Source organism: Boleophthalmus pectinirostris, unplaced genomic scaffold (assembly GCF_026225935.1).
Source record: "Boleophthalmus pectinirostris isolate CB_2022bp ecotype Guang Dong unplaced genomic scaffold, ASM2622593v1 HiC_scaffold_20, whole genome shotgun sequence".
NCBI classification, from domain to species: domain Eukaryota; kingdom Metazoa; phylum Chordata; class Actinopteri; order Gobiiformes; family Gobiidae; genus Boleophthalmus; species Boleophthalmus pectinirostris.
In genome coordinates this window covers 30,706,140-30,731,338 of record NW_026571153.1, presented here as the reverse complement: position 1 = coordinate 30,731,338, position 25,199 = coordinate 30,706,140, and the positions used below count along the sequence as shown (strand labels likewise).

The 25,199-nt window shown below is 39.1% G+C and overlaps 1 protein-coding gene across 1 annotated transcript in view; it reads right to left on the bottom strand.

Annotated features, from left to right (window-relative positions):
* The window catches only part of LOC129409721 (Fc receptor-like protein 5), a 22,977-nt gene extending 1,413 nt beyond the window's left edge, over positions 1-21,564 (bottom strand). The window contains exons 1-6 of the mRNA XM_055156242.1: positions 21,526-21,564; positions 21,394-21,450; positions 20,940-21,210; positions 20,570-20,818; positions 20,262-20,501; positions 16,773-16,895 (exon numbers count right to left, since the gene is read on the bottom strand). Coding sequence (XP_055012217.1) covers positions 16,773-16,895; positions 20,262-20,501; positions 20,570-20,818; positions 20,940-21,024 — 697 coding nt within the window. The 5' untranslated portion in view covers positions 21,025-21,210; positions 21,394-21,450; positions 21,526-21,564. The remainder of the gene's footprint in view (positions 1-16,772; positions 16,896-20,261; positions 20,502-20,569; positions 20,819-20,939; positions 21,211-21,393; positions 21,451-21,525) is intronic.
* Between the last annotated feature and the right edge of the window lie 3,635 nt (positions 21,565-25,199).

Sequence of the window (25,199 nt, the reverse complement as noted above, 5' to 3'; positions counted from 1 at the left end):
TGTATTTTGTCTGACGGTGGCCTGATCAGATCAAACAACACAACCTGGGTGATCATCAGCCTTACACAGAAAGTGACGCTCAGTGAGTCTCTGTGGCATGTCTCCCAAACTTTTGTCTTTGTTGCTGTCTGTCCTGGAGTAGCCTTCTGGTAAAGCAGTGATGACATCCTGCACAAAGACTTTCAGCGGCTTGTGAGGTGCAGCAGTAAATAATGTGAGCGTTCACCATGCTTACATTTAGAATGGCATTGAAAATTCAGTTGTACCATTTCCTTGACCTATGGGGAAAGAGGTAGGTCTTCATTCTCTGGTCTGCTGTGTCGACACCCCCATGAATGAATTGTAATCATCAACACGCACGGGAATATTTATCTCCCTTTAACCACTATCAGTGTGTTTGGTCTTGATGCGTTTTCTGACACAAGTGTTGCTACGGAGTGTAGAGAGCATTGTGAGGCGCTTTGTATCATGACACACACTATGCCATCAAAGCAAAACCCTGATCCCTCGCTCCACCTTGGTTACGAATTTAAAAAGTCAACACCAAAGCGAAAGGCACCAACTGTTCACCAAGAAACACCTTCCACTGCAAAGAGACCAAGACATGATGTTGCTGTAAAACCACAAGAACAAGAAAGTGCAGCTCAGTCTGTTTGTCTTCTGTGCTCCACATACAAAATGTTCACTGCAAACTTGGGATGATTTAGGCAGTCAGAAGTTTCCTTGCTCGTCCTTCCTGTGGATCAATCCTGCCCATCACCTTCACCTTTCACTATTTTTCAATTCCGTTGGGAAGAGAAACAGTTTGAACAGAGGTTTGCAGTCACACACGTCTAATTCCCTTTTGCATTTATGGAGTTTGCAAACAAATTTCTTGAGCCGTTTTCTGGTGTTAGGATCCAACAACCACACAATTACGATGTCCGAATCCCAAAACTCAAATATGACAATAAACAAAAGCGATATGGTTCCAAAGACTAGAAAAGACTGGCTTTGTCAATAGATGCATCCCAGTGGGAAAACAAACATGGAGGTTTGATGCTCACTTTTTTGGAAAATCCTTCCCAGTATGCACTGCGCAATGACCGTAAGTTCGAAATTCTTGATGCATCTATTGGGCGTATATTGAAAAACCTGTCATACCCAGGCTGGCCCATGTCAAATATACTCCTCATTGCTGGCAAAATGAAGGAAAGACAAAATCATCTGAAATCTATTCCTGGACATCCTCATGCCAAATCCAGGTGTTGCTGTTGGTCAATATTTTGCCCAGTAAACCCCTAAGTCTGATTTCTCTACAAGACCCATACTCTGATACAGAGAAAAAAAAGGCTTTCATTTCACTGACTGTCAGACCATTTATGGGAGGCTAAAAACTGATGGGCAAAGTGATTTATCTTAACTGCAAGTACATTCCAGAAATTATCACAGAGAAAAAGAGATAGAAAATCTAGGGGTGATTTGCTATTTGAGCGTTCTCTTTCTCCCTAGCTCCACTATTTTATAAAGAAGTATGACGTAGTTCTGAGTCAGAGCTGTAGTATGACATGTGTTCCATCTAGTGGAGGGGAGCTCCAATGAAATTTGACACCCTGTTTGACAAAATCTGCCGTATTATTCAGTGTGGCATCTTGTCGAATTAAGCCGACAGTGGCGCCTAGAGGATTAAAGAGGAAGTGGTTAGTTCAACAGCACCACATAGAAATGTAACAGGCCTCTATTGTCTAAACAGTACTGACTGTTTAAAGGTGCACTGTGGAACTTTTCTGGTAGATGGTTCGCCACCTTCTTGACTCTGCAGAGATGTTATTGCTTTGTCTTGAATGTTCTTCAGTCTGGCATTAAACTTGTCTTAATAGAGAAAAGCAGGCAACACCACCAGAACAAGTTACAGGTCAGATCTGTGAAGAAGTGACACCATTCACAATAAGAGTACATGTTACACAAGGGATTTAGAGCTAGAGAAACACTGGAAACTAAATAACATCAAAAACAAAATAACATCCCCATGCAGACGAGCTTTGACTTATGAAACAAAGAGAAAAATATTTTCAGTTTTATTATTTATTTACTACGGAGCCCGCCCGATGACATCCCGATCACATACGCGAAAAAAGATATTAAATCGTGGCCTCAAATTACTATTTCGTTCCCACAATATATAATTCGTTCCCACACTTTAGCTAAATCGTTCGCACGTTTTAGATATATCGTTCGCACGTTTTAGCTATATCGTTCGCACGTATTAGATATATCGTTCGCACGTTTTGATTAAATCGTTCCCACATTTTAACTAAATCGTTCCCACGAATTAAGAAAATGCCGCCAATTAAACAAAACAGGGCGTGGTGTTCGGTTGATTTGGCAAGTCCTTCTTGCATGGCTAGCTGGACCTCGGACTTCAGCAGACACAAATAAAGGTAAGATATATAATTATTTATATGTTTCCCCCCCATTTTTGACAACGTATATTGTTCCCTACTCAAATGTATGCTTATGTAAATGTAGGCTTATATAAAATCCAGGATCGTGTAGTAGCGTGGCATAGTGTGCATGCTATAGCTAAATAAAAAAACTAAACAAAATGCTAGTTTAAATAGTAGCGAGCTAATGCTGCTTGCTTATAGTGGAAATGTTACAGAGTAAAGTGACAGTAAAATTGTCCTAATTGTTTACCGTGTGTTCATGTAGCAATGGATGCTCAACTGCTGCTTTTTTGAGGGAGCGTAACACAGAGGATTGAGTCATCCAGACACTGAAGGATGAAAATGTAAGTTTCTCTGTTTTTCCACCTCAGAACATTGATCTCGTAACATCTATAGCCTACAATACAAGTGCCAAACACACATCCATGTAAAATATAAGATACCGATTTGGATGAAATGCGAATAGACCTGTATAGACCCAGTGTTAGCCCCAATTTCATCTTAGCGTTAGCCATCTATCACCACAAACTATGAAATACCAGGACTGTTTTGAAGACTAACAACCACTCAACTACACATGAGTAACACCAGAGCCTGATAGAAATCATTGCCACATGTAGAATTGTTTTTGCATTGTTCATTGACGTAGCGATTAGCATCGAAATGAAGTTATATGCTAACAACCACGTAATAAACATTTCGTAAATCTAACGCTATGCTGGACAATAATACACTAAAAATAAAGAGGGTCACAACAGTTTGACAAGAAACCCCTCGATTTATTTCATCCAGAGCCACACAAATCCTGCATACAGTGAACTTTAAAGAATAGCACTGATTGACACATATAAGTAGAGTGTGTCCTCAGCATTAAGCACCTCACTCCTGGAATAACTGGCACTTTGTGTCAGGACCTGATAAAACTTTACATTTATTGTCCTGAGTATATATTTAATGCATACCTTTATACATGGTTATGCTATTACCATGATACAGTGTGTAACACATGCGAAATGGAAACATGTGAAATGGAAGAGTCTCTTGCAAACTTATCTCACTTAGGCTAATGTTTACCTTTATCAAACGCCTCAACAGCTGAGGACTAAACCAGAACTGAACTAGACTAAAACAGGACTAAACCAAACTAAACCAGGACCCCCGTCCTCTCTCTCTCTCTCTCTCTCTCTCCACAATGATTAGTCCAGGACTTGAAAGAAAGAACGAGAGAGAGAGAAAGAGGACCCCGAGTCCGCGGAGCGCGTTCCGGTGACGGTAGCGTTTAGCTCCGCGGGGCGCGGAGCTCTGAGCCGGTCCACCCACCGCTTCCGCGGGCACAACTCCGGTCGTTCAGACACTCGGTCCTGGTTCAGTTCTGGTTTAGTCCTCAGCTGTTGAGGCGTTTGATAAAGGTAAACATTAGCCTAAGTGACGTTAAGTTAGCAAGAGACGCTTCCATTTCAGCAGAGTCAAATGTTTCACGTGCCAGCTGCTGCCACCTGCTGGTCAAGAACGTGTCTGTATTTATGGATCTGTTTTGAGTTTGAGCGTCTCAAAATGATGTCATACCGGGAATCGGGTGGATTCATGTAACTGGTAACAAATGCGAATCACATTTTACAAACAGAATTTTCAGTTTTATAAATGCAAATTAAAAAAAATATCTATATATTTACAAATACACATCTATTTGTAAACACCAAAATACAAGTTACAAATACTAAATTGGCATTTGTGGATAACACATGTACAAATCAATGACTATTTGTAGATCACCATCTGTGCATTTGTGAATATTAATGAGACAAAAGTAACCCTAGAAAAAGCAACCCCATACTGCTATTAATACTGTGTACCACCTGCACTTGAAATTACATATGCAATATAAACAAGAGTTATACATTAATAAACTTTAATATATACAATAATATAAACAATAAAGGTCAGTGTGCATTACGAACACCTTACTGGATTAACTTGGTATTAATTATATTTGGTATTTTAATTATTAGAGTAGTTTAATGAGAATTAGTAACACACATAAATGAACCAAAATATAGTCAGAACATTACCAAATTAAAATTTATTGAGGGGGGGTGTCTTTTTATAGCAAATATGTCCAGGGTGCCACAAATGTCAAGCCTTGGTGTGTTCATTTGTATGCTTGATTATATGATTTAATACATTCTCTTTATTCTTTTTTTCAGATTGACGAAACTGTCATTCCATTAATGACTAACCATGACCTGGCAAAGTACATCCCAAAAGTTGCTGACAGAATATCCATCGTCACTTTTCTGCAGAAAATAGGCAGCACCTCACATAGCATCTCCAAGAAAAGTAGCCATACTTCAAGTCTTCATCAAAAACTTATCTCAAGATGATGCAGTACCCTTTTCTTCCTTCCCCTCCTTCTCCTCTTCGTCTGCACATGAAACAAAAAGAAAATGAACAGGAAATGGTCTTTCAAAACAAGTGACAAAGTGGGTGATGGGTGGGTGATTTTTTACAGTTAAGTTGATCATAGCTGTTTTCCTAGCTTTTCCTAACAGTTTTCCTGTTTGTTTGTAAAGTCCCTCCATCATCCAGGTATAATCCATGGCAAAGGATTCAATTTGTCAAGTCGACAAAAGTTTTTTTTGATCAAAAACGTTCAAAAACTGAAACTACTCTGAAATGCACACACCTACTTGTTTACAGTTTCTGTTAGCTAGGTCTATTGTACTGCACTAACTAACAGTAAACAAGTAGGTGTGTTAGTTTCAGTGCAGTTAGCGCCTCCCTTCAGGCAGATATAAGGCAGTGTCCACCAGCATCTGACCAGAACTGAAGAAGCAGCTTGGATGAGCTGCGAAACATTTTCGCTCAAAAAAACTTTCTCCTTTGCCAGTTTTCCTATTTGTTCTAAAAGGTGGATGTCTACAAAACAATTTTGCAAGGTGTTCCTAACAAACCTTACTTTAACTAATAGCAAACAACTGAGAAACACTGTCCACTATGCAGTATACAAGTTCAGTTAAAATATGAAAATGTCACTGTTTGGCCCATTGTTTTTTTCTAGACGTTATTCTATTTGCCAGTGTTGCTATCCATGATGCTGTTGTTTGGAGTAACACTTTCACCATACAGTCAGATCACTCCAAAAGCAGTTGATTTGTCTTGAGATTGCAATATTTGATAAAATAATTAATAATAATAAATAATTGATTTCTTAAAGAGGCATGTAACAGGGCACACCTATTTGGGATACACTTTGTTACTTTCACATTTGTTTTAGTACATTGTTCTATATAACGAAGTGTACCAACAGTCGATCTACATTTTGGCAAGAAACGAGATCCAGTTAAGTGAGGGATCTGGGCAACGTGATTGTGCATATAATGTATTTCTGTGGCCCTATTACCCATATTTCTTACCGACTGACCAAACTCGAAGAGAATATACGAGACATTTTACAAAGAAAATCAGAGGCCGCCGTAAAATTCCACAGAAGAACGGAAACGGAAGTTCCGCCACGATTTCAGACGGTACTTCCGGCAGCTTGCGAAAATGGACAGAGACGAGTTGATTGCATTTTATTTTAACCTGGGCCTAAAGTACAAGGATATTGTGAAAACCCTTGATTTTCATGGAGTTTCAATAAGCGAGCGACACTTAAACCGGCTGCTGTGAGCCAGAAACCTATATCGACGAAGATATGATCTGGACTCGGGGATCGATTTCATTATTGAGCAACTGCGAGGACCTGGAAAGAATCATGGCTACCGGTGGATGTACGTAAAATGTCAACAACAAGGTTTATCCATAAGAAAAGAAGACGTGAGGCTCATTCTTGCTTTGCTTGATCCAGTTGGCTGCCAAAATCGTCAGAGCACACGTCTGAGAAGACGCCATTATTTTGCACAGGGGCCTAACTTCGTATGGCACGTTGACTCTTACGATAAACTTAAACCATACGGAATATGTATTAACGGGGCTATTGATGGATTTTCGCGCAAAATAATGTGGCTACGAGCAGCGTACACCAACAATGACCCCAGAGTAATAGGAGGATATTTTGTGGAAACTATAGAGCTTCTTGGGGGCTGCCCAAGACTGGTACGAACTGACATGGGCACAGAGAACGTAATAATTAGAGATATTCAGCGATACTTACGCAGCGATGACCAAGATGACAGAGCTGGTGAAGGGAGCTATATCACTGGGGCCAGCACAACTAATCAGCGGATAGAGAGCTGGTGGGGCATAATGAGGAAAGAAGGAATCGAGTCCTGGATAGCCATGCTAGCTGAGTTGAAGGATGAGGGACTTTTCCGTGGAGATTATTTGGACAAATCTCTGTCGCAGTTTTGCTTCATGCCAATCATTCAGGTAAATAAAGCACGTATATTTTATTAATACAGCAACCATTTGGTGTTTTACATTAAAACATTAAACCAGTCGGAACATCAACATTCACAGACCGTCATGTCCGTCACTGTTTATGTTCCGGCCGCCATTAGTTTGGTTTCTAAATTAGTCATTAGTCATTTTACTAGTTTTAAAACATTGTATGGACTAATTTATACCATTGTATGAACTAATTACCGCTGAATTTGTTGTTTAATTTATTTATAGGAGTTACTCAATGACATAAGAGATGTTTGGAATGCCCATCGGATTAGACCCACAAACAATGCTAATGTACCAAGTGGTGTCCCGGGCATCATGTACACCGCACCTCATCTTTGGAATGCAGAGGAATGTGTTGTTCCACTGTCAAAGGATCTCGGTCCATGTAAAGAGAAGTGCATTTTTTTAAGTTCAATACCTTGTGACATGGATGTGTTTGATTTGTGCACAATAACGATGGCCGAATCCGGTTTGCAGTTTCCAAATACAATGCCAGAGTCCCTTGAGTTGTATTTCCAACTTAGGGATACACTTCGCCCACAGCTACTTCAGATGTAAATAGATGTTTAAATGACAAAATTCGTTTTGTGTCTATATTTACTACATTGTGGAATAATTGTCATTTGATTTAACTGTATTGTGATATTGATAATTAAAACTAATAAAATGTATCTCAAATAGTAGTGTCCTGTTACATGCCTCTTTAAGATAGCAATTATATTGCAATTTCAAGACAAATCAACTGCTTTTGGAGGGATGTGACTGTGATGTGATACTGCCAAATAGAATACCATGTAGAGAAAACAATGGGCCAAACAGTGACATTTTCATATTTTATTGAACATGTATACTGCACACTAGACACTGGTTCTCAGTTGTATGCAATAGTTAGGTTTGTTAGAACTTTTCAAAATTGTTTTCTAGTAACACATGAAAGATTACTATCCAAACATCCACCTTTTAAAACAAACAGGAAAACTGAAATGTGTAAAAGAAAAGCTACAAAACCGCAATGGACATGAACTTTGTAAGTTGGAGTTGCCGATAGCTGGTATGATCGCTGATATACTTAGTGATGTAAAAATTCACTGTAAATCTTGAATCGTTTACAAAAAACTTAGGTTTGTCTCTTGTGTATTTTAAATTGGGTTTATTTAGGCAACATTTATTGTTATTCTGCCTCTTTACGTCATATTTACAGACAGTTGATCGGCCTAATGGCATTTTTGCATCACATTCTAGCTACCAGTGATGGGCATTCCAGTTCGTTTTAGAGAACCGGCTCTTTTGGCTCGGCTCACTAAAACCAGCCGGCTCTTTCGACTCCCGAGCGGCTCTTCAGGTTGTTTTGTTGCAAGCAGGACTAAACCACAACTGAACCAGGTCTAAAGCAAGTCTAAAGAAGAACTGAACCAGGTCTAAACCAGGACTGAAAAAAGAGTAAACCAGGACTAAAACAGATCTAAACCATGTGTAAAACAGGACTAAACCAGAACTGAACCAGGACTGAGTGTCAGGACTGGGTCTCTATCTCTCTTTCTCTCTGGAGCCCAAGATTAGTCCTGGTTTATTTATGTTATGCTGAACTAAAGAGCACATGAGTGACTGACTCTGGGGGTGTGTTCAGGGACAGTACAGCCACAGACACAGACAAATGACTTCGCAGATAAATACTGATGCGGAGCCATATATTAGAACATTTATCTGTCTGTAAAGTGGATTAAATTAATATAATGTAGAGAGTCTAAGCTTTGTAACAAAGTATAAACATGCCCACGTGAAATAGTAACAACTAGTAACAAGTAATAACTAAAAAACTATATGATATCCATCACCCACAGTGAGCTTGTTAGGATGTTGTTAAATTCGCTACGAAAATCTGGATAGCTGTGGTAACCTATTGGCAACTTAAGGATGCATCCACATGTGTGGGACTGTGGCCTGCGGAGAAAATCTGTTGTTTCTATGAACTCCACATGTATGGCTTCATCAACAAGATCAGACCCTGTACAAAACCGAAGGAAAAGCTGAAGTGTGGTGAGATCTGTTTCCCCAATGTATTTTTTTAGATAACGTGAGACCGTTAACTGCATTGCTGTCATCTCTTCTGGAAGTCAAGTAGATCTTTGACTGCTTTTGCTGTAGGTGTTTTTTTTTGCAAGAAAAGAATGGAGACCTTCTTGTGGCAGCATATTTGCAATCGCACTCACTACAGGACGCCAGCACTTAATCACATACATGGGAGCTTGAATGATGAGTTTATGGCCTATTTGTGATAAAATTGGCATTAGTGTGTCCTTTGTAGGGACCTGTTTACATTCAAGTGCATCAAGTACATCCAAAAGATCTTCAAAATCCACAGTTTGTATATCATCCAAAGCCTTTAAAAGTACATTTTTCTCCTCGTGTGATACGTACAACAGTAGAAAATCTTTCAAGCTGCTGGTTGTAGATCCATACATAACCTCCTCCAAAAATGGAGTTGCAAGTTTTACAGGGAAATAGCCAGTTTGTCTCCATCCTACAACTAAAACACGGGCAACATCCAGCCACTCCTCACACTGAAAATCATGCTTGATGAATGGGACTTTCACATCAACACCTAGTGTGCAGCTCTCATAGAAATCATTCCAGAATTCTGTTAGGCAGTCTCGCAAAACACCAACTCCTTCTCCCTGTTCTAGCATTCCATTTGGCAAACGCATGATGATAGTTACCTCAGATGACATAATGTCCGGGTTTTTGAAAGCTCTTATTAGGTCAGTGAGGCACTGACCCCTTCTAACAATAAGCCTAACTGGACTGGAGGAAGGAGGAAGGATACCAGTAATGTTGTGTGATGGAGCATCAAATTCAGTGGACAGTAAAGCGGACTGTGGCAAGTCCACCCCAGGGTGAGGTACATCACTCTGTCTTTCTGGAGTGAGTGCCTCAGGTTCTGATATGTCTGCAGACATGTCTGGCGCATAGCTAACATTTACAGTGATAGGTGAATCTGCAACAGTACCTTCTGCAGTTGCTGTTCCGTCCCATAGTAGTGTGTCATCAAGTGTGTCAATTTCTAAGTCATCAGCAGAAGTTCCAGCATTCATTTCATCATTGCTTGTTGAATCTTGATTGTCCATGAGATCTGCCACACTAGGCTCATCAGTCTCTGCTTCAGTGTCCCTTGATCCCTTTTTTTTGGTGCAAAGGTAAAGTCTTAGGATTTTTACTTTGCTTTTGTTGTATGCTTCTTCAATTGTGTTTGACATCTCAAGATGTATTTGTGAACTTTCAATGTTAGTTGAGTAATGGGAAAGACACTGTTTCTTTTTTGAAAGACCATTTGGAAAAAATAGGTTTTCAGCTAAAACTTTTATATCTTCCATTGTTTTGTTTACACTAATTGTTAAAGACCTAGTTCCTCCACCATTGATACTTTTTACCTGCTTATACCTTTCTTCAAATTCATTAAAGTTCATCCAGCCTAGTTCAACTCGTCTCATTTTACGTTTGGCATTTTTATTCCCTGTCCACTTTCTTGTACTTTCGCGTGTGGACGATGAGGAGGAGGAGAAAGAAGAAGTGGGCCCTGCATCATCGTGAGACAGTTTCTGACGAAGCCTTGCAAGTATGGTTTCTTTTCTGGAAGAGTCCACTTGAGGTGCAGCCTGTTTTTTGCAGAAGGCCACGATGGATATTCTGTCCCCAACTTTTTGAATGTACTTTCCCAGATCATGGTCACTCATTAAGGGAATGACAGTTTCATCAATCTGGAAAAAAAAAAAAAAAAAAAAGAATAAAGAGAATGTATTAAATTATATAATCAAGCGTACAAAGGCACACAACAAGGATTGATATTTGTAGCACCCTGGACATATTTGCAATAAAAAGACACCCTCCAATAAGTTTAAATTTGGTAATGTTCTCACTCTATTTTGGTTCATTTATGTGTGGCACTTATTCACATTTAATTATCCTTATAATTAAAATACCAGATATAATTATTACCAAATTAATCTAGTAGGTGTCGGTAATGGCACACTGACCTTTATTGTTTATATTATATTATTGAATATATATAATTCCTGTGTTTATTGCATATGTAATTTCAAGTACAGGTGGTACAAAAGATTAATAACAGAACATGAAAATACATTTGTGTTGCATTTACTGTATATGGTTCCATTGGAAAATACAGGAAACAGAAAATACAGAAGATACCTGTGTAATTACTAAAGTATTAGTCTGCATAGTCCTATACTAGAAGCAGCGCAGCTCAGTGTAACATGTTGTTTACTTACTATCTGTTCAGAGGAGCCATTACGTTACTGTCTTTACAGAAATTAAAGTCACACTGTTACATACGAGTTCTGGCCTCTGTCTTCACGTGTGTTACACACTGTGTCATGGTAATAGCATAAACAAAGTCAATCAGCGCTATTCTTAAAGTTACTGTATGCAAGATTTGTGTGGCTCTGGATGAAATGAATCGAGGGTTTTCTTGTCAAACTCTTGTGGTCCGCTTTATTTTTGGTGCACTATTGTCCAGCAGAGAGTTAGACTTAAGAAATGTTTATTACGTGGTCGTTAGCATATAACTTAATTTCGATGCTAATCGCTAAGTCAATGAACTATGCAAAAACAATTCTACATGTGGCAATGTTTCTGTCGAGGCTCTGGTGTTACTCACGTGTAGTTGAGTGGTTGTAGGTCTCTAAAACACTCCTGGTATTTCATAGGTTGCGATGACAGATGGCTAACGCTAAACTAGCCCTCACTAAAAAACGAATTGGGGCTAACACTGGGTCTATACAGGTCTATTCGCATTTCAGCCAAATCGGTATCTTATATTTTACATGGATGTGTGTTTAGCACTTGTATTGTAGGCTATAGATGTTACGAGATCAGTGTTCTGAGGTAGGAAAACAGAGTAACTTACATTTTCATCCTTTAATCTCTGGATGACTCCCTCCTCTATGTTTCTCTGCCTCAAAAAAGCCAGCAGTTGATCATCCATTGCTACGTGAACACACATGGTAAACAACAATTAGGACAATTTTACTGTCACTTTACTTTACATTTCTTTTATAAACAAGCAGCATTAGCTCGCTAGTATTTAAGATAGCATTTTTTTTTTTTTTTTATTTAGCTATAGCTACTACACAATCCTGGATTTTATATAAGTCTACATTTACATAAACATACATTTGAGTAGGGAACAATACACGTTGTCAAAAATGAATGAAAAAACGTATGTCTTATAAATTATGATATATCTTACCTTTATTTGTGTCCCCTGAAGTTCGAGGTCCAGCTAGCCATGAACGAAGCGCCAAATCAACTGAACACCACGCCCTGTTTTGTTTAATTGGCGGCATTTTCTTAATTCGTGGGAACGATTTAGTTAAAACGTGCGAACGATATATCTAAAACGTGCGAACGGTATAGCTAAAACGTGCGAACGATATAGCTAAAACATGCGAACGATATAGCTAAAACGTGCGAACGAGTTAGTTAAAACGTGGGAACGAGTTAGCTAAAGTGTGGGAACGAATTATATATTGTGGGAACGAAATAGTAATTTGAGGCCACGATTTAATATCTTTTTTCGCGTAGGTCATCGGGCGGGCTCCGTAATTTACTGATTTATTTATTTATAATCAGGAATCAGAAACTCATCACTAGATAAAATTGGCATTTGTCCGTGTGTTCTATCACCCACTTTAGCACCAACTACCTTAAAGGGCCCATTATTATACTAATTTCTGATCTATTATGAGTGTGTTTACATGCACATCAGTATCCCATTTATTAGCCATATCCCGGTTATGTCAGTATTCGGGATACTGTGTATACATGCCTGTTGAGAAATTGGGATACTCATATCCCTGTATACAAGATCAAATGTAGTATCTCAGTTTCTTGACATAATCTTACAAATGCGCAAGTGCAAAAAATAACTTAATTTCATTTAATAAACCAGGAAAAATACAAACAGCCATGAGCTCGTTTAGCAGAGGAAGCTCAGGAGGCTTAATTACCAGCGATAAGGAACTATAAGGTATCCCACAATCCCCTGCACAGATCAAACTGAACGGATTCTTCATTAAAATCTTCTGCATAAATAAACTCAACTTTACATTATATAAACTGTTACAACCCAGTGCTAGGGACAAAGGAAAGTAACACAAACCAGATATGATGTAAAGTAAACATTTTTTATAAAGTGATGTGGGTAAGTACTAGGGATGGGCATTCGATGAAATTTCCTTAATCGATCGTCGGAAGAATTAACGATCGATTATCGATTAATCATTAACGTTTTTATATTAAAATGATCATCATTATTATTACTATCTGCACTACTAATGTGCATAAATAAATTCAACTTTACGACATATAAACCGTAACGACTCTAGAGCCACATCAGCCCGTTTGAAATTATAATGTGTTTAATTCAGTTTTGTTCAACTCTCACAGAAACGAAACTTAAAACCACATCGCTAATTTGCAGAAACTAAGCGAAGATAAAACTACAGCTCTTGTGTCGCTGATGCGGTCAATTTCTGTTGGATTAAAAGACATGACTCAGTGGAATACAGGTTAGTGTGACCAGATTTGCGTTTGTCAAAACCAGGACACTGTACGGGGGGAGGGAGGTGGGGACTCGTCATCGACATTGCGCGACTCTCACCTGGTAAAACTTTTTCCCACTGGACACTGAAACATATGTTCCTGCTTTGTACACTGTGCACATGGACTCACACTTGTCCCGAACGCAACGCAAATTTCTTGTACAAATCATCGTTAAATACACATTTGTGCTTCGGCACGCTGCAGACTGACCGAATGTTTGTGTTTGCTCGCTCCTTCTGATGCAGAGAGACACATGTACGGACCCCTGATTGGTCACACTACGCACAGCAACCTACAAGCGGTTTGTCGATTAAAATTAACGTAATCGATGAAATTCTTAATGATCAATTATCGATTAATCGATTAATCATGCCCATCCCTAGTAAGTACAATTAACAAAATAAACGTTTTACATTTGAAAAAAAATCAGAATTCCCCAAAGTTAACTAAACCACTCCTAAACTAAGGTAGCTAACGGCAACAAAAAAAACAACTGCCCAAGGGCCGAGCCAAACTGGCAAAACTAAAATGATAGTAATATAAACACACTTTACGATATCACAGAGAGACCACTAGCTAACATGTATCGATGTGAGAGACGAACTGAAACTGTCATCCAGCCGCCAGGAGGGACAGGCACACAGCACTTTTATTGGTCGAGATGATTGATGTGTAGGGAAGGGACTGGAGGAACGGGACGTCAATCCTCCAACCACAGCACAAGGGGTGTCGGATCCAGCCCACAGCATCGGAACCACGGTCCACCAGTCAGATACCTGGCAGCACACAGGACATGCAAATACGGAAGATACATGCGGTAATACAAACGGAGAGCGCCAGGCGGTGCAGAGCCGGAGACAGGCCGCGAGCCGTAACATAAACCATAACCACAACAGAGCTACATCACCCCGTTTGATAATGTCATTCAGCATGGCACACATTTATTTACGTTTTACAGAAACAAAACTTAAAACCGCATAGCTCATTTACCTGTAAACTGTTAGCACTGAAAAAAGTTTCTATCAGACTAAAGGACACACCTGGAATATGAGTGTTCCTTCTGTGACAGAGGATGTGCTGATGATGGTGAGTCTGTTCTGTGCGTATATCGTATAGGAGATGGTTCATGTTTAACTTTTCAGCGATCATACGTTTGCAGGTTTAGCACAGTCATTTCAGGTATGTATTTAATTATTTTGGGCGAGTAAAGATTTACATTCATATACAATGGAACATATAACACAAGTGAAATCATAATAATTTTTATTTTAAAAAAGCCTAAAAATGAGTGAGAAAAAGAAAACTTATTTAATCCCACACCCCCTCTTCTAATCTAACGCTGTGAGCTTTTTTTGTGTGTTTTTCAGATATTTTGCATTAAACTATATGAACTATTTACAAGTGCAGACAAGAGTCACTGTTATACAGTAGCTTGGTATTATAACATGAGCAGACCAACAGTGGTATTGTTAAGGATACAGACAATGGTAACACACAACAGATACAAGTCATGTAATGGACGGCACAAACCAGCAATGGTAAAGACACAACATAAACCAGCGCTACAGAAGGAAGTATTGATCTAATATTATGTCCCACTCTCCATATACTGTGACCAGACCATATGTTTATATAACAATTTGAATTTATGGATAGTTTGTCGTTGCTTGAGACGTGTATCCAGACTGTTCCAGAGTTTTACACCACATATAGACACACAGAAACTTTTACAGGTAGTTCGAACATTGGGCAATTTGAAATTTCCGTACCCTCTAAAATGATAAGTTCTTTCTCTTATTTTGAACAAGCTTTGAATATTACGTGGTAGTAAATTATTGCATGTGCTGAATAAAATTACTAGTGTATAATATTTTACAAGATCAGGAATCTTTAGGAGGTTGAATTGAATAAAAAGGTTATGGGTGTGTTCACTCATGTATGGTCACTTTATTTATTTTGGCTGTTGTTGTGATGAAAAGACTGAAAAGTATTTGTCTTTTGGATGCATGCAGACTCAACTTTATGTTGCAGTAACCAGGATAGTGTGGCATTTATACACAGTATCCAGGTATATCTATATCTATCTATCTATCTATCTATCTATCTATCTATCTATCTATATCTATATATATATATCTATATATATATATATATATCTATATATATATATATATATATATATATATATATATATATATAATATATCGGAATATATCAGCTACAATATCCTGGTTTCTCATAAGTGGGATACTGGCTTATTGGGGATACTGAAACCGAAATACAGTGTATACATGCACCATGACGGAACCAGGATACTCAAAAAACTTGATCATAACCTGGATACTGATGTGCATGTAAACGCACACATTCACTCATTTTTAACACACACATTTGCATATTTAGGAGGAGGTCTTCTCCACAGAAAAATACTCCACCTTATGATGTTATATAGTACTACAGGAAGTGCTCCATTGTGTTTTTAAACTCTACACACTTTCCCTTGAATCTTTTGGGTAATTTCAGCCCTGGAATTGAACAAAACGTAAAAGGGAGTTGTTATCTTGAAAACTACCACTACATGACATCACAAAGTAAAACAGGGCATTTTGAGCTATGGAGATGTAGACAGACAAATAATACCACAAACATGTGTGAATGAAAACAACACAACTCTAGGTCTGTTTTTGATGATCAAACAACATTCTAACATGTCTTAAAGCTCACAGGAGTCTATTTTGTGTAATACAGGACCTTAAACAGTGAGACTATGTTTAAACTTAAAGAGCCCATCTCATGCAAAATCAACTTTTCAGAGCTTTCTACCTTCTAAGAGTGATGTGTGGGCCTTGTATATGTGGCTGAAGTGTTTTTTAGATTGATTTGGCGGTTTTTTAACAATTGCAGTGTATTTCTGCCACCCTCCCATGAGACAACGAACTAAGGCTGCTACAACAATGACGCGGCAGCTACACCTATGACGCGTTTGACGTAGCAGAAAGCGCTTTGCCTGTCGCCTGTGTACCCCTCCCTCCCTGAGATGGGTGGAGGAAGGGCGGCTCACTCGTTGCCTATGTCATGTTTGGAGGGCGGAGCCTGTGCTTTCTCAGGACGGGCGGGGGGAGGAGCAATAACCGGCCTTTCATAGTTCCTGGTCTGTGACTGTCTCCAAGAAATCAGTAAGATTTCAGAACTATTGTGTAATGAATGATCCAAAACCCAAATTGTGCATGTATATGTGAAGAAAATACAATGTGAAAAGAGTTATTTTGCATGAGATGGACACTTTAATATATTCTAATGATCCTGGACGTTTAACATACAACTAGATTTTCTTACCTTGATGTCTGGAGGTGGGACCACGATGACTTTTGCATTTTTTATAGATGAACACCAAAACTATCAGCAGCAACGGCAGAGCAGCTAGACCAGAGACCAGTGTCCATGTAGACCGTGTTGCACCTGAAAAATCATGGACAGAAGTGATGGAGCTAGTCCCTGAAGTAAAATAAATTAAGGTTTCTGTCATTCTAACAGCATGTATTCAGTTTTTTTTTGTAGTTGAAATCCCAATTTATACAATACTGTCACTGTTAAATTAACGTCTAACAATAAATACAGTATGTGTCCCAGTTTTCCACATGAGTATGGACCTTCACTTTTAGCTGGGATCATTCTGGGTTTATTAGTGAATGCCGAATCACTTTAAGTGCTGTGAAAAAGTGCCCCCTTCCTGATTTTTTACTTTTCATCATTTAACAAAATTAAATTTTCACTAGCTAGAACCACACCAACAACGACGTAGTATGAAGAAGTTTATTGATAATGTACGAAGCGAGGCAGAGATGGCTGGTTGAGACTCTGGGTGGGGGCTCCGTCTCAATCTTCAGTTGGCCCAACCAGAACGGAACCCCCCTTGTAGGGATCTTATGACTGAAAGATGAACAAAATAGGGGATGGGAGGGTGGGGTCGAGTTGCCGAGACAAACTGGGATGATGGGAAAGGCTGCTACATACAGGCTTCTGGGAAATTGGAGGTGTGGTCGAGGTGAGTTGTGGTTCAGTGGTGAGAGGAGAGGACGGCTGAGGCCTGGTCCTGCTCCTGAATCTCACTTAATCATATTAACTATATTTAAAGGTAACCCAAGGAAACATAAAACAGTTCTGTGGCAATGTTATTTGTTATAAGAAAAATACAATCCAATCCCCTTGTTAAATGATGAGGTAACTGTGATGGATATTATTGTGGAAAGTTCAGTTCCACTCCCAGGCCTATTGCTGCCAGACCTTACAAATCAAGAGATCACTTGAATCCTTGTTTAACAGCAAAATGATCTCGCCAGATATAGGTCCTTCTAAGCAGTGTTGGGAAGGTTACTTTTAAAATGTATTCCCCTACAGATTACAGATTACACACCCCAAAATGTAGTTTGTAACGTAATCCATTAAAGTGAGTAACGTAATCTGATTACTTTGGATTACTTGATATTGTCATGTTTTTTTAAACGACATGAATGTAGCAACCACATCCTGAAAATTCTCGTTTGTTGTCTTCAAATTGTCTGAGCCCAAGTCTCCATGAATAAACAACTGTTGCTGTAGAGAAACAAAGACCACGAGATCTTAATATAAGAGGTTTTGTCTGTTAAAAGACAGAAACAAGATCAGCCTTTCCTTAACCAGATTAAAAAATATTATTGATAGAGAAATTATTTTTTATATGAGATCACCTTAAATTATGTCAACCTACTGTTAGGTGTCATGTTGTTTAGACCTGGTTTAGTCCTGGTTTAGTTCTGGTTTAGTCCTGATTTTTAGACCTGGTTTACTCCTGATTTTAGACCTGGTTTAGACCAGGTCTAGACCAGGTCTTTAGTTCTGGTTTAGTCGTGGTTTAGTCCTAGTTTAAACCTGGTTCAGTCCTGCTTTAGTCCTGGTTTAGTCCTGGGTTAGTCCTGGTTTAGTCCTGGTTTAGTCCTGGTGTTAGTTCTGGTTTAGTCCTGGTTTAGTCCTGGTGTTAGTTCTGGTTTAGTCCTGGTTTAGTCCTGGGTTAGTCCTGGTTTAGTCCTGGTTTAGTCCTGGGTTAGTCCTGGTTTAGTCCTGGTTTAGTCCTGGTTTAGTCCTGGTGTTAGTTCTGGTTTAGTCCTGGTGTTAGTTCTGGTTTAGTCCTGGTGTTAGTTCTGGTTTAGAGGTGCACAGGAGGAAGCGCGGTTTACGCGAGAAAACACGTTCCACACGCGGCGCACGAGACGTCGGTGTCCACGCAGTAACTATAGAAGGAGACTTGGTCCGCGGGTTCTCAGGTTGATGACGATGATGAAGGTGTGTGTTTGTGTGTGTTTGTATGTGTTTGTGTGTGTTTGTATGTGTTTGTGTGTGTTTGTGTGTGTTTGTATGTGTTTGTATGTGTTTGTGTGTGTTTGTATGTGTTTGTGTGTTTGTGTGTGTTTGTATGTGTTTGTGTGTGTTTCTGTGTGTTTGTGTGTGTTTCTGTGTTTGTGTGTGTTTGTGTGTGTTTGTGTGTGTGTGTTTGTATGTGTTTGTGTGTGTTTGTATGTGTTTGTGTGTGTTTGTGTGTGTTTGTGTGTGTGTTTGTGTGTGTTTCTGTGTTTGTGTGTGTTTGTGTGTTTGTATGTGTTTGTGTGTGTTTGTGTGTGTTTGTATGTGTTTGTGTGTGTTTGTGTGTGTTTGTATGTGTTTCTGTGTGTTTGTGTGTGTTTCTGTGTGTTTGTGTGTGTGTGTTTGTGTGTGTGTGTGTGTGTATAGGACAGTAGTGCAGATATTATGAGTCTATGCAGGTTGTTTTCACCAGTGCCAGTAGCTCCTGTTTCACATTTAACTTGTAGGTGATTTTATATATATATATATATTTTTTATATATATCTCACATCGGGAGAAGAATTTCCAAGACACAAATGCGTTTTTACCAATGCACTGCTGCTTCCACTGTGTGACTGACACCGCCAACTTGAACATGACTTTTACATCGCTCTTATTGCCCGCGTTCTGTTTGGGTTTCCGGCAATGAGTGGAATTACCGAAATAAAAAAATAAATAAATGGGATGTAGCACAAAATGTGAAAACAGGAAAATACCGCCTTGTAATCCACTTATTTCAGCAAAGTAACTGTAATCCAATTACCACTCATTGAAACAGTAACTGTAACGGAATACAGTTACTCATAATTTGTACTCTGATTACGTAATGGCGGTACATGTAATCCGTTACTCCCCAACACTGCTTCTAAGTCAGTTCTTAATAGTTCTTGTGTTAAAACGAAGCTCAGATTAAAGTCTAATTGTGACTGAGTAGTGCATTCAGCTAGCATCACACCCCAGGGAATGTTGATGACAAATCACACCAACTGCAACGTATCAGTTGGAGTCTATAATTTAATCAGAGCTGGAGAAAAGGTCTGAAATCTCAGGTGGAATTTGGTGTTTAAGTGTCAGATTGCAGGTCTGTTGACTTGGCCTATGGTTCATATGTCTGTAATTACTAAGCATATGCACAAAGCTTATCTTCTCTGTCAGTATAAATAAGCAAAAGTGAAATAATCTTTTCACAGTAGCTTCAGAAAAAGGTGCCATTATTCAACTTTAGAGATATGAATGTTGTCATTTAAAAAGGACTTCAAACTGTGGGAATAATATTGCAGGTTTGTGGAGCCAGTCCCAAACAAATAATGACAACAGTCAGCATTTGTAGATTTCTCTTTTGGATATTTCTTGCAAAAAAAGTACATTTCTCCTCTAGACCTATAAGGCCCCTGCCCTCCATTTAAGATTATGACATAACATTTAAGATAGAGAAATCCTGTCTCTCACCTCTCACAGCCAGCCACTGCTCCTCCGACTCTCTGTCCTCTGAGGTTTGGCACTTGTAAACTCCTTCGTCTGTTTTGAAAACTTTGTTCAGAGTCAACTTTCCAGAGGAACTGTTCCCGATCATTTCATCGTCTTTGTAGAAAAAAGTCGTGTAGTTTGAAGCGGCCATCTTGTCTCTACAGAACAGAGTCACGTTCTCTCCCTCCAGCACAGGCCGATCAGGAAGCTCCAGGAGCACAGCTGGACAAAACAATCACACTTTAGAAACATCAAATGTGTTCAAATATTAGAACAGTGTCAGGACTCACCTTTAACTTGCAGCAGATTTTCTTTGGTGAACCCCTTTTCAGATACGTTACATTTATAGAACCCCTGATCAGACAGTGAGATGTTGTGGAGGATCATCTCTCCAGTTGAACTTGTGTTCACACGGACACCATCTTTGTAGAAGTCAAACTTTGTGGAGGGTTTTAGGTTTGGGTTTTTAATGCAACGAAGAGTAACATTATCTCCAACCATCACCGGACCAACTGGACTCTCCAGGATTACATCAGCCGCTTTAAAGTAAATAACAAAATGAAAAAAATAAATCATATATTATTCTATTTTTTCTATATTTATTTTGTGTCTAAAATGTTCTGTAGTGAGAGCCGTTATAATAATGTTTTAAAAAAATACCTGTGACTGTGATCAGGACTCCTTCACTCCTCCTTTTGTCGTCACTCTCACACCAGTATTCTCCAGAGTCGGCTGGATACACCATTTCAATGTGGCACGCTCCAAAAGCATCAGTGTTTTTTGTTACAAGAAGTTTTTAGGGTTTTTTTCTCATCCTTCCTCAGCACCCTCCATTGGATCATGTCATTAAAAAATCCCTCACAGGTCACTTTGAGATTGCTGTATTCAAAGTACTGCAGTTGGGATGGAACAATACGAGGGAAAGTACGCTCTGTAGAAGAACAAAGAATCCAGTCAGTGACCACTAAATGTATGTATCTGTTTTAACTATGGGTCACTAATCTATATTTAATGGAGTTGGTTTAAGATGTATTGTTATTTTAGATCAAAACAATGAAATGCAGTGTAGCAACAAAGAACCAAAAACAGCTCAGTTCAGAGTTTAGAGTCTTACCTGATGTTTGTGAAAGGCCGATGTGAGCACACAAGATCAACACCAACACATTCATCACTGAATATAGATACAGACACATCAGAAGGTTTCATTAACATTTTAAAAGAGATTAAATAGTAATTATCAACTCACTCAGAGAGATGGAGGAAGCTGTCAGCTCCATACTGTCTGTCGCTCTGCTCAAAATGAGATGTGTCTCTGTCATAGGTAAAGCTTCCTCTTTACCTGTTTATTTTTGGATCTGAGTTTCGGACTGACATACTTACTGCAACCACATGCACAACTGTGTTACAGAAAAACTTTTGGTGAACATTTACAAACTGGGAATGTGATGATCCTGAGGTCCTGAGTGATGGTGGTGCAGAGGAAGCAGAAACGGTGGTGATGGGGGGTTAAAGATGTTACTGGGTTTCAGATAACATCACAGCATTGAATGAAGTTGTTATTTAATGAAGATAGGGGTGTAAAATTACTTTTAATAATATGAAGATGTTGGCGTTGGGCCTAGACACTGTTATGATCAGGTTTGTTTGCTGTGGCCAAACCTTGTTAAATCCTGATCTCGTCAGATCTCAGAAGCTAAACAGCTCAGCCTGGTTCGTACTTGGATGGGAGACTGTTGCAGGTGTCACAGTGGGACGCTGTTGCAAACCAGTGCTAGGGACAAAGAAAAGTAACACAAACAAGATGTGATGTAATATAAGTGGCTTTTATAAAGTAAACATAAGTAAGTATAATAACAGAAAAGAGTTTTTTCATAAAATAAATCAACTTTCCATATATAACTAAACAATGCCTCTAATTGGTTAAGTATAAATCAAAAGAAAATCCAAATACTCAAATAGCCAAACTAGGAATTACAAAAAAGAATCGATAGGTCAATTGTGACCCCTAGAGTCTCACACAATTCACAGTAGCAATAGGGTGCAATAAACACACGTCTGTCATCGAATGTGGCGAACTGAAACTGACATCCAGCCGCCCAGAGGAACCGGCGCACAGCACTTTTATTGGATGCGGCGATGGGATGTGTAGGAAGGGGACTGGAGGAGCGGGACGTCAATCCTCCAACCAGGCACGACAAACATTGGAGCCATCCCAACAGCGACGGGACCACACCCCACCAATCAGGCGCCAGGTACCACACAGGACATGCAAATACAGAAGACACAAGTGATAAAACAAAAAGGGAGCGCCGCGCGAGATGGTGCCAGGCCGCGAGCTGTAACAGGTGCCAGTGGCCAAAATGTTTTTATTTTAAAGTTGTTCTATGAAAGTGAGTGTTGTTGGTCAAAGGGTTGAGATTCTACGTGATCCTTTTTTTTTTTTTTTGCTATTTTCTCAATAAATCTAAATCTGAACATTAATAACAGACCAATCATGTGTCTTGTTTCCCAGAGGTCAGCTCCTGCTAGAGTTAGCAACACGTTTGATTGACAGCTATTGTACCTTGTCGTAGCTAAACACGACATGTTTCATTTGGCTAAAACTGAACACTCTGAGTGACGTGACACTCCCTCAGTCCACTTACACTCTATGTGACCAAATAACAAACTATGACCCCAGTTTCCTGAGAGACATCAAATGCAGGAAACAATGTCTTCAATGCAGCGGCTTGAGGTGAGACTTCCTCTTCTCGTGTCTGTTTCTGGTTCAGACTGAAACTTTGACACTAGTCCATCCAAGTCCATCTAAGCACAAACAATAAGACTATGTTTTATCCAAAACCTGTGTTGTTTCTATATAATAACTTTGCTATATTGTTAGGGAATATAGTTGTTTAATTTGTAATTGTAAAAGGAGAAATAGTGATAGTGTGACCTTATGTTGAAAAAATAGTCAAACACTAACACATGCATAAAGTTTGATATTGTGCAGGTAGACTTCTATCCACGGCCCTTAAGCTCCCCAAAAGATTCTTCCCCAATTTCATAGGACTTTAAATCTCAACTAAAATGACTTGAAATGGAAACTACAGAGTGAATGAGAATGAGACTACAATAAAATAAGAATTCCATATGAGGTTTAAAAATCACTTCAGGGGCGAACTACATTTGAACTGGTTTAAAACAGCAACACAAAGATGGTGGGGGGTGGGGGTGCGATCACATTCATAAAAGCTCCTCCAACCAGAAAATGTTTGGTGCCGTCCCTGCCCCGTCCCAAGACACATTTGACCCATGGGAGACAATAAAGGAGGATCTTATCTTAGTCGTACGTTCTACGTGCATGTGTTCTGTGGAGGTTTTAGACTAGTGCACCACAGGGAACTCAGCCACACATTAAACATGCTCCCACAGTGAGTGTGTATACATGCACATCAGTATCCTGGTTATTAGCCATATCCCAAGTGCAAAAATTATCTTAAATCAATTTAATAAACCAAGAAAAATACAAACCATGAGCTCCTTTAGCAGAGGAAGCTCGGGAAGTTTAACCAGCGGTGAGGAGCTTCGAGATATCCTACAATTAATCCCCATATTGTGCATAAATAAACTCAGCTTTACAACATATAAACCATAACCACTATAGATCCACATCAGCCCGTTTGATCAGATAATTCAGCTTTGACACATTTGTTTACGTTTTACAGAAACGAAACTTAAGACCACATGGCTAATTAGCATAAACTGTTAGTGGTGATAAAAACAGCTCGTACCTTGTGCCGCTGCTTTCGTGAGGTGCTAATGATGGTGAGTGTGTTCTGTGCGTATATCGTATAGGAGATAGTTCATGTTATTTTCAGCGATAATACGTGTGCAGGTCTTACGAGTGCAGATTGTACGTGTGCAGCTCTTTATTCTACAATCATTTCACTCATGTATGGTCACTTTATTTATGTTGGTCACTTTATTTTTGTCGCTACTGTTGCGTTGAAAAGACTGGAAAGTATTTGTCTTTTGGATGCATGTGCATTCAACTTTATGTTGGAGTAACTGGGATACTGCGTTTACATGCCACAGTATCCCGGTTATATTGGAATATACCAGCCATAACTGGGATACTGAACCTGGGATAGTGAGTATACATGCATCATAAAGAAACCAGGATACTCAACAAACCCGATCATAACTGGGATACTCATGTGCATGTAAACACACTCACTGTTAGTTCATCTTGTACAAGTCCTAACCACAATACCACAGTGTCTTTGTTATTCTTTTTCACCCTGTTATTCTTAAATTCATATTTGAACTATTATTAAACTAATATATTCACTTTTTCAATGCATAACAAATTGTATTTACAGTGTGCTGATTTGGTCTTTTTTAAATTTCTAATGCCTTTTATTTGTATTAGACAAATAATAATAAAATCATAATGCATCAGTTTTATACAGCGCTTTTTGGACACTCAAACACACTTTACAGAGCATTATTCATTCACTCCACACCTGGTGGTGGTAAACTATTATTATAACCACATATTATAGCCACAGCTGCCCTGGGACAGACTGACGGAAGCGAGGCTGCCATCGGCCCCTCCAACCACCATCAACACTCACACACACACCACTTTCATACTAGACAATGTGGGTGAAGTGTCTTGCCTAAGGACACAGTGACAGTTTTTGTGACTGGCTCCCCCCTGTGGCTCCTGATTTTCACAGCCGTCTCCAGTACAATACAAAATGAATGAAATAATGACATTATTTTATCAGTAAATGTGTGTGGGTATGTACGTTTATTATCTTTGTAACATGAATACTTTATTATGTAACACAAGTTCACTGAAATGTACAAATCAATAAATCACATCTCTTGTGTGGTTTGGACCGTACTGTAAAGCAACACTGTGTGGAAATA